The sequence below is a fragment of the Hemitrygon akajei genome, chromosome 14 (assembly GCF_048418815.1).
Source record: "Hemitrygon akajei chromosome 14, sHemAka1.3, whole genome shotgun sequence".
Classification (NCBI taxonomy): domain Eukaryota; kingdom Metazoa; phylum Chordata; class Chondrichthyes; order Myliobatiformes; family Dasyatidae; genus Hemitrygon; species Hemitrygon akajei.
The window spans coordinates 78,738,423-78,752,660 of record NC_133137.1 but is presented as its reverse complement, the minus strand read 5'-3'; the positions used below and the strand labels follow the sequence as shown (position 1 = coordinate 78,752,660).

Sequence of the window (14,238 nt, the reverse complement as noted above, 5' to 3'; positions counted from 1 at the left end):
TTCACAGGTGAAGTGCCACATCACCTGGAAGGACTGAGGCCCTGAATGTTGGTGAGGGAGGAGGTGTAGGGGCACTTGATCTGTTTGCAAGGATAAGTGCTAGGAGGAAGATCAGTGGTGACGGATGAATGGACAAGGGAGTCGCATAGGGAGCAATCTCTGCGGAAAACAGAAAGTGGTGGGGGGGGGGGAGAGAAAGATGCGCTTGGTGGTGGAATCCCGTTGGAGATGGCGGAAATTATGGAGAATTATGTGCTGGATGCGGAGGCTGGGGGGCTGGTAGGTGAGGACATGAGGAACCCTATCCCTGGTAGGGTGGCAGGAGGATGGGGTGAGAGCAGATGTACGTGAAATGGAAGAGATGTGGTGGGGAAGAGTCCATGGGTTTATAATAGACATCAGTAGATCAACTGTCTCCAGAGATAGAGACAGAGAGATCGAAAAAATGAAGGGAGGTGTTGGAAATGGACCAGGTAAATTTGAGGGCCGGGTGGAAGTTGGAAGCAAAGTGGATGAAGTTCCGCATGGGTGCAGGAAGCAGCACCAATGCAGTCATCAATGTAGCTTCAAAGTAACTCCCTGCACCTTTTAACTCTACTCATCTTTTTTTCTCCAGTCCTACTGAAGGGTTTGGGCCCGAAACGCTGACTGTTCTCTTTTCCATAGATGCTGCCTGGCCTGCTGAGTTCCTCCAGCATTTTGTGGGTGTCAGTCAGTGCAATGAGACTTTCAGCTTGAGCAGTGACAGAACAGTCACAGTTCACAGGAACCCAGATACCTCAAGAAACTCCATGGCACTGAATGAACAGATTTTATTTATATAGATACAAGGGGGAATAGGGCCTTAGGTTTTGAAAGTGATGTAAATTGTAATATTGGCCATCCAGTCAGAAGAGTTAAATTTATAACTCCTCCAAAGGATTGATTTTAAAATTATTTCTGAAGTTCCAAATGATCATATTGTCAGGTTTTGATCTAACTACAGTTTCAGAAAAAATACCAATGTAGTTTACAACTTCAGCTCTTTGCACAAATGGTGTTGATTCCTTGAATGATCACTGAAGTATCTGTGTTCATACCAAGTTTGAGCATTTTATAGAGGAAATATTTCTGCAGGTTGGGACATTTCTCACAGCAGTGGATCCCCCTCCCACCAGTAATCAGAATCAGGTTTAATATCACAGGCATATGTCATGAAATTTGTTATTTTGCAGCAGCAGTACAACGCAGTAGAGAATAATAAAAACTACTAATTACAGTAGATATATAAAAAATAAATTAATTAAGTAGTACAAGAGAGGGAAAAACAGTGAGTTAGTGTTCTAGGGCCCATTGTCCATTCAAAAATCTGATGACGGAGGGGAAGAAACATCCTGAAACATTGTGTGTCTTCAGGCTCCAGTATGTTAGTTATTTTGTACAGTAAATTCAGTAAGTAAATTCTAATCTGTCATTGTCAACTCCACAGGCTAGAAAATACATTGAATCTTTACCATACATGCCTCAACGAGATTTGAAAGAGCTATTCAATGGTGATAATCCTTTAGGTAAGACTTTTACATTTAAATCGAACAAAGTACTTTGCAGTAGGTTAACTGTTGTGGTTTAAAGTTGTAATGTCCCTTTCCTGTCATGTTAACAAAGTTACTGCACTTGGCCCTTCTAAAAATTCTCAGTTGAAAAGCCATGTCAGCAAATCTTCCCAAGTTGTAACAACCCAGAGGGTAACTGTCACCATTTTCAGAATGGCATGTGCTTCGTACATACGGTAATTGCATTAATATATAATGGAATGTAGATGTAACTGAAGTTTGCAGGAAATCACGTCATAATTCAGAAAAGATACATTCAAGATCTAGTATAACATTTTTATATCAAGTTTAGTACTCTGTCAAATATGTATATTTTAGATGCTCGCTCCTGTAAAACCATTATCTATGGTAGATTAAAGCATTTAGGCTTCACTAAAGTACTAGGATTGTTATAGCCAGGGGTGGTAGTGTGAATAAGGTTCGACTACCTATTAAATGCTCCCAATGGTGTGCACCTCAAATAGCTTCTGACCAACCAAGTCCAGCTCCTGGCCTTCAAGAGTAGCTTAGCTACTAACCCAGTGGAAGCTATTTCTACTGGCAGGAGAAGGGGCAAAAGACAGATCACCGGTGCCTTAAAACCAGTTGCTCCGGGCATATGGGGCCTGTCAGCCATGGTGGGCAGCTTGTCTCGGAGAAGAGAAGCTCTGGTCTCAAACCTCCACTGTCTTACGGCTATACCCACTCATGGGAAAGGCTTTGGGAGTAAATTCTGAGGAAAAATCTGGAGCTGGAGTCCCTAGGGCAGTCCTCCGTCGAGTTCAGCACTGTCTAGCAACTCCCGTGATGCCGCTGGTGCCAAACTGTATCGGTCTCTGCTGTTCCTTTGGATTTATCAGCTGTGTGGAGAGGGGGAGGCTTCTGCATGGGCAACAGCTTGCTCTCCATATCGTGCTGGCTTGTGTACTGATCTGCGCACCCCATAAACAGCTAGACACAATATCCTTGGTCGACCACAAACAACGGAGGGCCTTGGTGTCCTCGAGAGAACTCTTCCAGATTAGAATAGTTTCCTTTAGCAACACACACAAAATGCTGGAGAAACTCAGCAGGTCAGGCAGCATCTATGGAGATGAATAAACAATCGACGTTTCGGGCCAAGCCCCTTCTTCAGGCCTAGAAGGGAAAGGGGAAGATGCCAGAACAAAAGAGGTGGGGAGAGAGGAAGAAGTTGTTTGGTGAAGCCAGGTGGGTAGGAAGGGTAACGGGCTGGAGAGGAAGGTATATGATAAGAGAAGAAAGTGGACTATAGGAGAGAGGGAAGGAGGAGGTGACCTGGGGGGAGGTGATGGGCAAGTGTGAAGAGGTAAGAGGCTAGAGTGGAGTATAATGGAAGAGAAGTGGGGGAGGGAAAATACTTTTTTTTACCAGAAGGAGAAATCGATATTCACTTAATCAGGTTGGAGGCTACCCAGATGGAATATAAGGTGTTGCTCCTCCACCCTGAGGGTGGCCTCATCTCGGCACGAGGAAGCCGTGGACCGGCATGTCGGAACGGGAATGGGAATTAAAATGCTTGGCCACTGGGAAGTTCAGCTTTTGCTGTATGGAGCTGAACGAAGTGCTCCCCCAATTTACAGTAGGTCTTAGCAACGTAGAGGAGGCTGCTTCAGGAGCACCAGACACAATAGACGATCCCAGCAGGTAGTTTCCTTTGTTATTTTACATTGCAGGATGCAGTGGCAGGACAGACACCATCAGCTGACTGACCTGACCTCCAGATGGTACTGGCTTTACACCCTCTAATGGTATAGGGAACCTCAGCTCACACCCTGCAAAAGCAGGAACACTTTGAAAAGTTAGAGTGCTGGTAGAAATACAGGCCTGTGCAAAAGTCTTAGGCACATGTCTATAGCTGGAGGCCCTGAGGCCTTTGCACAGTACTGTATGTTACGCAGCAAATGGAAAGTACTACCTGGAGAGATTCAATCATAGCATTCAATAGGAAAGCACTCTAGTGTAGCGGTTAGCACAATGCTTTACGGTACCAGCAACCTGGGTTCGATTCCCACCATTACCTATATGTTCTCCCTATGACTGCATGGGTTTCCTCCGGGTGCTCTGGTTTCCTCCCACAGTCCAACGATGTATCAGTTAGTAGGCTAATTGGATACTGTAAATTGTCCTGTGATTAGGCCCCCAATTAAAATCGGGGGATTGCTGGGCAGCGCAGCTCGAAGGGCCAGAAGGGCCTGTTTTACGCTGTATCTCAATTAAAAATTAACTGAATAAATGATTGGAAGAAAAAAATATTTGCAGGTTGTTGAGTTGAACAGTATTGTGCAAAAGTCTAAGGCACGTGTATATAGTATATGTCTATGTGTCGACTATGTCTATATATACGTGTGTGTGTGTGTGTGTGTGTGTGTGTGTGTGTGTGTGTGTGTGTGTGTGTGTGTGTGTGTGTGTGTGTGTGTGTGTGTGTGTGTGTGTGTGTGTGTGTGTGTGTGTGTGTGTGTGTGTGTGTGTGTGTGTGTCCAAGATGCCTAAGACTGAACAGTGAGATAAATGGCATATCAAGTGGATACTGAAGGTACATTTATACAAGTGGGACCACAGGTGCTGGAGGAGTGCATTAAACAGCAGGGTTAACTGCCAGTGGTTCTGCAGTGACAAGATAAACATCAGACGCCTGTATGGAACAACATCCCCTCGTTTTTTTTTTAACAGTGATGCAGACCGACCATTACTCTGAACAGGAAGTTGCTAGGCGACCTCAAAACTGTGCCCCACTAATAAAACTTTATGTGAAAGAAAATTCCACCTGCACGGCAACAAAGGCTGCATGCTCGGGAGCCTTTCAGTTGCAGTGTGGCCACACACCCGGGCTGGTTAGAGGGAACATTTGATGTTTCACAAGAGTCGTTGAGACTGAGGACGTAGTGTGTACAGCTGGTCCGTTTACTGTTCTTTTACATCCCATAAGTGAAACTGTCATCTTTCTGGACCATGAGTCGACACTTAGAGTCTGAATCTGAATCAGAATCAGGTTTAATATCACTGGCATATGCTGTGAAATTTGTTGTTAATGGGGCAGCAGTCCTTTGCAATACGTAATAATAGAAACTGTAAATCACAGTGAGAAGTATTTAAATTGAGCAGTGCAAAAGGAGAATAAAAACGTAGTGAAGTAGTGTTCGTGGGTTCAATGTCCATTCAGAAATCTGATGACAGAAGGGTAAAAGGTATTCTTCCCGTCTGGTAAGGGCTGGGGATGGTTATTACACACTGTGGAAATAAGCTGCGAAGAGTTGCCAACATAGTCAGCTCCATCATGGGCACTAGCCTCTGTAGTATCCAGGACATCTTCAAGGAGCGATGCCTCAGAAAGGCAGCATCCATCATTAAGGACCCCCATCACCCAGGACATGCCTTCTTCTCATTGCTACCATCAGGGAGGAGGTACAGGAGCCTGAAGGCACACACTCAACGATTCAGGAACAGCTTCTTCCCCTCTAAAATCCAATTTCTGAGTGGACATTGAACACATGAACAGTACCTCAACACTTCTTTAATTTTTCAAATTTCATGCTACTTATTTAATTTAACTATTTAATATATATACTGTAAATCATATTTTTTCTATTATGTATTGCATTGTACTGCTGCCGCAAAGACAACAAATCTCACGACAAATGCCAGTGATATGAAACCTAATTCTGATTCTGATTCCTGAATCGTTGAATGTACACTGTGCTTGTAAATGTACTGGGTGCTAGCTATCCAAACCAGTGATGTCTGAAACGTCTATAGTACACAGGATCATGTACTGAACCGTCCTGGTAGTCAAACTGCACAAAGAGGTTTGGGTGGATTTTCCTGGTGCTTGTGTTGGATTTGCTGTTGGTTTACACTGAGGGAAAAGGGTAAATTAAAATGTTTTTCTGATCCTTTGCCCTGATGGTTAAATGACAGTGACCGAATTCTAATCAGTTTGTTCTTCTCCAAACAGTTGTATCTTCAAGAGGGTGGAATCTGGAGCAAGGGTTCCCAAGCTGACTTCCATTGACCCCTTGCTCAATAGTATTGGTCCATGGCATAAAAAAGGTTGGGAACCCCTGTTCTAGAGGGATTTGTTTGGAATGGAAAATGTGACTATTGTGCGGGGGTAACTAGAATCTAGACAATGTATGGATATCTTTTATATAGTTGATCTTGGTCCTTCCAATCATAGCTGTAGATCTGCTTCAGAAGATGCTAATTCTTGACACTGATAAGAGGATAACTGCAACAGATGCTCTGACTCACCCTTACTTTGCTCAGTATCATGACCCCGAAGACGAACCAGAAGCTGAACCCTATGACGAATCAATAGAGAATAAGGAGAAGACAATAGAGGAGTGGAAAGGTAATTTTTTTGTTGTTGTTGGTGTTGAATTATTCCAAGTCTTGGCATGCTTTTTGAAGCAAAAAGCAAGGATATCTCCTGATGCATGATCCAGCTGGGTACTCAGCCACACAGACTAAAATGTCCCATGTTGAATGATGTGGTCACTCGGTTATGGTGCTCCCTGTGGTTAAATTACTTTGATATTTGTTGCCTAAGCTTAAAGGTGAAGAATGACTGCTTGAGCTGGAAGCTTCATATCTGATGATTTAATTGCATTGATAGGAAAAAATTGCAAAGTTCTTAACCCAGGTTAGAACTGGACAGGATGATAGATAGATAGATAAATACTTAATTGATCCCAAAGGAAATTAGTGTCACAGTAGCATTACAGGTGCACAGTTATACAACTATAAATATTAGAAGAGAAGTAGGAAAGAATAAAAAGATGAGTTACCTCATACAGTCTAACAGGAGGGGATCATCACTTCCCTGGCTATCGGTCGACTCATTATAGAGCCTAATGGTTGAGGGTAAGAATGACCTCATATAGCGCTCTTTGGAGCAGCACAGTTGTCTTAGTTTATTACTGAAAGTGCTCTGTTCAGGCAAGGTGGCATGCAGAGGGTGAGAATATTGTTCTGAATTGCCAAGATTTTCCGTCGGGTCCTTTGTTCCGCTACAGCCTTCAGTTTGTCCATTTTGACCCCTATAACAGAGCCAGCCTTTCTAATCAGTCTGTGGGTGGGTGGGCTTCCAGTGCTTGTCATTCTTCAAAAGACCATAAGACATGGGAGCAGAATTAGGCCATTTGGCCCATTGAGTTTGCTCTGCCATTCTATCATGGCTGATTTATTATCCCTCTCAAAGTCATCCTCTGCTTCCTCCCTATAACATTTGACTGAGTTTAGCCAGTTTACACATTCCAGTCTTATATTTCACACATATAAGATTTATTTCCTCTCCTCTTCTGTTATTTCAAATTTTATTTATCTCAATCACCAGTATCATTCAATGCCAGGCATCTCATGAAAGGTGAGAATGGAGACACTTGAAAACAATGTTGACAGTTTTAAAGCTGAATCATTGCTACCTGAAGATTATATATTATCCTGACCTAGTATGCAATATCCTAGCACATCAGTTGTTTAAATTAAGGGTTAAGGGTGAAAGATGAAATATTTAATGGGAGCTTAGAGGGTGGTGCAAGTGTGGATCGAGCTGGCAGCAGAAGTGGTGAATGCAGGTTGATTTCAACACTTAAGAGAAATTTGGGTAGGTACATGGGTGGGAGGGGAATGGACCACTCTGGTCCAGGTGTGGGTTGATGGGAGCAGGCAGAGTAATAGTTTGACATGGACTAGATGGGCTGAAAGGCCTGTTTCTGTGCTACAGTGCTGTATAACTATATTCCAGACATACTCTGAAGAAATTTGAAGCCTTAACTTTGGGAAGATTGCATTTGAGTAGCTGAGATTAAATATAACCACTTGAACAACAAAGTGAAGCCTTTCCAGGTACCTTTGGTGATACTGTAAATGCTGCATTTCACCCTCAGGGTTGGCTGCTGAATAAATAATCCCAAAGGGCTTGCACACCATAGGTCCAAAGTGCTTCAGACCTGCATCTAGTATTAGCTTGTAGAGATTGCTGTCATTTATTACACATCACTTGACTGTTGGGTGCTATGGCAGCATAGTGGTTAGCGCAATGCTATTACAAGCTCAGGACGTTCCTAAGTTCGGAGTTCAATTCCAGGGCTGTCTGTAAGGAGTCTCTGTACGTTCTCCCAGTGGAATGCGTGAGTTTTCCCCAGATGCTCTGGTTTCCTCCCACAGTCTGAAGACCTACTGGGTAGGTTAATTGATCATCGTAAATTATTTTTTGATTAGGTTTGGGTTAATCGGGTTTGTCAGGGTTGCTGGGGTGGTGTGGTTCGAAGGGCCGGAAGGGCCTATTCTGTGCTGTATCACTCAAATAAAATATACTTAAAAGTTTTATATTGGCAAGCACTGTTGATTTTAAAGTATTCTGAAAATGTCTTGCTTTCCATTTCTTCAACTGCTCGGTTGCCTCATTATTGGGAGATGCACAATAAATACTGACCAGTAGTTGATGCCCACTGACCAGTAGACTTTGAAGGAATAAAGAGCTGATTAAATAAACCTCAACCCCAGCTTAAATCAGCTCTCAATGTTTGTAAAGCTAGTCATAGAGTCATAGAACACTACAGCACAGAAACAGGACTGACAGCCCATCTAGACTGTGCCGAAATATTAATCTGCTTACTCCCATCAACCTGCATGAGGACCATAGCCCTCACATCCATGTACCTATCCAGACTTCTCTTCAATGTTGAAATCTAATTAGCATCCACCGCTTGCTCATTCTACGCTCTCACAGTCCTCTGAGTGAAGAAGTTTCCCCGCATGTTCCCCTTAAACATTGTATGTTTCACCTTTAACCTATGACCTCCACTTGTAGTCTCACTCAACGTCAGTGGAAAACGCCTGCTTGCATTTACCCTATCTATACCCCCCATAATTTTGTATACCTTAATCAAATCTCCTCTCGATCTTCTACGTTTCAGGGAATAAAGTCCTAATATGTAATTGAAAGTTAAATTTTAATATAAAAATAGAAAACACTTGAAACACAATTACAATTAAACATGTTTAAATTGGTTCTGTTAAGTCAAAACTCCAACACAGTCATTCCTCTCCATTGAAGTGAATGGGATCGCTGGTCCCACCTGGTGCAAGTTGAGTGGGAGGAATTTATTATTCCACCACGGAAACACATTGGGGTTCCAGCCATAGAGTACTCTGCTCTTGTCAGCAATGTTTAACTTGTGTGAAATTCTGGAGCTTTGCCCAGAAGTTCTGAGCTGCTCCGTTTATAAAGGTAAGTCCATAAGGTGTAGGAGCAGAATTAGGCCATTTGGCCCATCGAATCTGCTCTGCCATTTCATCATGGCTGATCCATTTTCCCTCTCAGCTCCAATCTCCTGCCTTCTCCCTTTATTCCTTCACACCCTGACTAACCAACAATCTATCAACCTCTGTCTTAAATATACCCAGTGACTTGGCCTCCACAGCCATAAGTGACAGCAGTCCTGTGCAGGGCCGCCGGCTTTCATTTTTGGGAGAGAGAGTTCACTATCCAGCACATCAGAAAGGGCAGAATATTGCAGAAATTCTCTGTATTACAAGCAGGCTTCACAGCTCATTGTCAAGGTGCATACTACAGTGATAGACTGACGATCTGCCATTCTTTTAACAACACTTCACCTGGCCAAGTTAAGTTCTGTGTGTATGCACTCAGTGGCCACTTTATTAGGTACACCTGCTTGGCAATGCAAATATCTAATCATCCAATCATGTGACAGCAACTCAATGCATAGAAGCATGCAGATGTGGTCAGTTGTTTTCAAACCAAACATCAGACTGGGGAAGAAATGTGACCGAAGTGACTTTGACCATGTTGGTGACAGACAGGGTTTGAGTATCTCAGAAACTGCTGATTTTCACACACAATAGTCTCTAGGGTTTACAGAGAAAGGTGTGAAAGCAGAAAACATCCAGCGAGCAGCAATTCTGTGGGCGAAAGTACCTCGGAGAGTTCAGAGGAGAATGGCTAGACTGGTTTGAGCTGACAGGAAGGCAACAGTAACTTAAGTAACCATGCATTACAACAGCAGTGTGCAAAAGAGCACCTCTGAATGCACAACACACCAGACCTTGAAGCGGATGAGCTACAGCAGCAGAAGACCATATCGGGTTCCACTTTTGTACCTAATAAATTGGCCACTGAGTGTATATGGAAAAGTACAAATACGAGAAAGCCATCTGATAGTGGAACTCCAGAGTTACACACACACAATGCTGGAGGAATTCAGCAGGTTGTGCAGTATCTATGGAAATAAATAAACATTTAACATTTCCAGCTGAGACCCTTCTTCGGGACTATGAAGCAAGGGGGAAAGATGCCAAAATAAGAAGGTGGGGGGAAGGGAAAGAGGCTAAGAAAACTTAAGCAACTCATACCTAAGCTAGCTGTGAAAACTGCACCAAAACTAAATGGTTGATTTAAAACCACAGGAAATACAACCATACGGTTTTAAAATAGAGCCTGCTAAATTGAAAATTTATTTCCATCTTGAAATATATGGTATATACACTCTGTAATGTCACCACCTCCAACATAAACTAATCTGTGGAAGACCCACACCAACTGCTTCAGGAACAGTTGTTACCCCTCAACCATCAGGCTCTTGAACCAGAGGGGATAACTTCACTCAAATTCACTCAACCCATCGCTGACTGTTCCCACAACATATGGATGTCATCTCATGTTCTTGATATTTATTGCTTATTTATTTATTTATTCATCATCATTATGTGCTGTGCTGCATGATGTGGGCGGTCATGGTCTCATGACCATGATTGTCCTTGTTAAATTTTTTTCTACTACAGAAGTGGTTTGTCATTGTCTTCTGGGCAGTGTCTTTACAAGACCGGTGACCTCAGCCATTATCAATACTTCTCAGAGATTATCTGCCTGCTGTGGGCACATCTGCGGCTCATACAACCATCCACCCCCTGCTCCCGTGGCTTCACGTGACCCTGATCAGGGAGTGGAGGGGTTAAGCAGGTGTGACACCTTGCCCAAGGGTGACCTGCAGGCTACTGGAGGGAAGGAGCACCTTACACCTGCTTTGCTAGAGACATAGCTCCATTCCATCAGCCAAATTTATAATTATTATTGTTATTTTTTTTCTCTTTCCTTTTGTATTTTTGCACGTTGTTTGTTTGCCTGTTCTGTTGGGTGCAGACCTTCATTGATTTTATTGTGTTTCCTGGGTTTACTGTGTATTCCCACAAGAAAATGAATCTCAGGGTTGTATATGGTGACATATACCCTGTACATACTTTGAAAGATTTTGGGACATTCAGTGTAGGGTTAATTGGGGTTGTGGGGTTTCTAGGTCAGTGTGGCTCAAAAGGCTGGAAGGACTTACTTTCTGCTGTATGGGTAAATAAGTAAGCAGTTTATTTTGCTCCCAAGTTCATGCCTGAATCCCGGTTTCCAAGCAACAATTCACATGGTCTTCTTTGTGCTCTTCCGGTTGCTGCATTTTAAAATCAAAACTTCTTGTGATTTTCACTTTGAGAAGTTCTCCTATAAATGTTTTCACTAATTTAAAGGCTGTATTTAAAGCGGTGGTTGATAGGTTCTTGATTAATAAGGGTGTCAAAGGTTACGGGGAGGAGGCATTGGTGGAGCAGACTTGATGGGCTGAGTGGCCTAATTCTGTTCCTTTTGTATCTTATGGTCGCATGGTAAGTGCAGTTAATGTGAAATGTCAATAATTCTGTGTTCGCAGGACTTGCGTTTGAAGAGGTCAACAGCTTTGAGTTGCCACAATGTACAATGGAAAATATGGAGACAGACAACTGAGAGCGAACTGGCCACTCTGTCTGCAGTGAGAGTTCAAAAGATTGTTTCACATGCCTGCTGCTTGACTGACAATACGGTCCCTTTTTTATGTACACAGTCCCACCTTCGCTACAGTTCACCACACTTCTTCAATGGACATAAAACAATGAAATTCACTGTCTTCAATGTTCATTTGTTTTCCTCTTTTTTGCATATCTGTCTTCTGTAAACGACTAATAAACCAAAAGCTACGTGTCACTCATGTCAAGTTTATCAATCACATTCTAATGTCCTGAAGTGTGTGTTGCACAGTTCATGTTTGCAGCCTTTGAGCACATGAAATGGCTCCAATTAAACATTTTTTGAGGTAGTTCAAAATGTTAACTGTACAAATGATTAAATCTGTAATTTATGCTTATTCTGTTTATTTCCTTACAGTTTGAATGATGAGCAACTCACTAGCAAGAAAATGCTCAGAATAAAATAACTTAATTTTATTGTCTTCTTCACTGTCACTTTGAAAGCGTTAACTTTCCTGTAATATGTCTTCAGTTTTTTAACTTTATAAACAGCACTGAAACAGAAAATGCATTGAATCCAATAGTTCACCATCAGAAAAAGAGAATCAGATAGCTCTGCTAGCTTAGTAATTGCAAATTATCTGCTACCTTACAGCAATTTGCAATGCAGTGGATTCTGGTTAATTGGGGTGCATCTGGACCGGTACATTTTGGCCCAATTAATCAGCTGCACCAATTAGCCAAAGTTGTTTAGAAATAGTTAAAAAGACAAACTGAGTTCTAATTAGTTCTGTATTTCATTTAAATCCATAAATTGTTAATTATAACACTACCAATAGTACTACAAAACTATATTAGTTCCTACTAGTTATTGATGGAGGAATTCATCCTTGTCACCTTCTTTTGACTGTAAATGAATAAAATCTGCCTAGAAACTTAGGTGCAGATAATGGACTGCCTTCATACAATGTTGTCGATGATTGCATCCTCCAAATAATCATTTTCATTGTACCATTCAGGATAATTGTCAATATCATCAAATTCTTTGTAGTTCCAACTTGTTGAAGTAGTGAAATCATTGCATTTTCACTCCTGGCTGTTTCTGCCATCTCCAAGCCTGCATGCTTGAAACCGTATTGAGCAAAACAGTTCAGAATTGTCTTACTGCTTATTTCTCGCCACCTATCAGTGATAAAGCTGCTCTAAACACCAGCGGCGTAACAGGCAGTAGCTGACTAACTGCTGTCAGTGACAAGAGTCACTGCTTTTTGAACACTAGTAGATGCAACTGACGCTATTTGAAAACTCTTCACTGTAAGCACAGTGTAGCATCTAAAGGCCACACAGGTACACATGACTGACGCTAGTTAGAATTTGCTCGGCAACAGTCTCCTGCCCCAATTAAGCAGCATAGCGTCTCAAATAAAGGGAACCCTGGCAATTTTCTCAGAAAGGTTTTATTCCTTAAGAGTTGTCCCAAATAAGCAGCTCCTCCAATTGACTTATGGCCCAATTAACCGAAATCCACTGTATTTAAGTTCTGATAAATTAGCTTTGTTATCTTGAAAGCAATAACATGAAATATTTAACTTTTATCAAGAGACTCGTGTGCAAAGAAGAAATTCCTATTGCATTTGGTCTGGATTCACAAGGAATGTTGCAAGGGAAACATTGCTTTATAAAATCACATCACATCTGATTACAAAAGAGGAATTTTCCTCTGTATGTCATGTAAAAAAAGCTGCAAATAGATTCATAAGAAAGTCTGCAGATACTGGAAAGCCAGAGTAGCACACACAAAATGCTGGAGGAATTCAGCAGGTCAGACAGCATCTCTGTAAATGAATAAACAGTCGATGCTTCAAGCCGAAACCCTTCTTCAGGACTGGAAAGGAAGGGGGAAGATGCCAAAATAAAAATGAGGTGGTGGGGGGAGGGTAAGGAGGACAGCTAGAAGGTGATAGGTGAAGCCAGGTGGGTGGGAAAGGTCAAGAGCAAGAGAAGAAAGCATCTGATAGGAGAAGAGAGTGGACCATAGGAGAAAGGAAAGAAGGAGGGGCACCGGGAGGAGGTGCTAGGCAGGTGAGAAGAGACAAGAGGTCAGAGTGGGGAATAAAAGAAGAGGGGAGGGAAAGGGACAATTTTATTTTACTGGAAGGGAAAATCAATACTCATCATCAGGTTGGAGGCTACCCAGATGGAATATAACCCTTGAGGGTGGCCTCATTTTAACACGAGGAGGCCATGGACTGGCGTGTTGGAATGGAACTGAGATTCAGATTTAAAATGTTTGGCTACAATTGAAATATATTCATTGTGAGCAAGTTGATAATCCAATTGCGCCTACAGTGGAGAGAATCTTTTTTTCAGCCAGATCAATATACAGAAGCTTCCAAACTGAGTGTGGTAATTGGCTACTTCATTGTGCTACTGATTTGCATGATTACTGTGTCGAGCCTGTAATGACTGTCTCATTGAATGATTGCATGTTTGCTTCAGTGGTGAAGTAATATTGCAAAGTGCAAATACCAGTTAAAGCCAGCTTGTCGCATATGAAGGCAGTGTGTACTTTTATACACTGGTGTTGCATGAATAGGTGAAAGCTGTCTGCAGGCATTCTGGAATCTGGCATGAAAATGAGGGCAAAGGAGCATATCACATGTTTACTTCCATCAATGAGGACATGATGCCTTCATATAAAATTTTGGTTAGGCTGCATTTGGAGTATTGCAATCAGTACAGTTACGGAAAGGAATTAGATCAGGGGTTCCCAACCTGGGGTCCACGGACTACTCAGTTAATGGTAAGGGTTCCTAGCATAGCAAAAGTTTGGGAACCCATGATAGGCTTTAGAAAGGGT

The 14,238-nt window shown here is 42.3% G+C and overlaps 1 protein-coding gene across 1 annotated transcript in view; it reads left to right on the top strand.

The window, feature by feature from the left end:
- Window positions 1–11,855, top strand: part of mapk11 (mitogen-activated protein kinase 11) — a 72,061-nt gene extending 60,206 nt beyond the window's left edge. The window contains exons 10-12 of the mRNA XM_073066413.1: window positions 1,469–1,547; window positions 5,767–5,940; window positions 11,306–11,855. Of these exons, the coding sequence (XP_072922514.1) occupies window positions 1,469–1,547; window positions 5,767–5,940; window positions 11,306–11,379 (327 nt within the window). The 3' untranslated portion in view covers window positions 11,380–11,855. The remainder of the gene's footprint in view (window positions 1–1,468; window positions 1,548–5,766; window positions 5,941–11,305) is intronic.
- The last annotated feature ends 2,383 nt before the right edge of the window (window positions 11,856–14,238 follow it).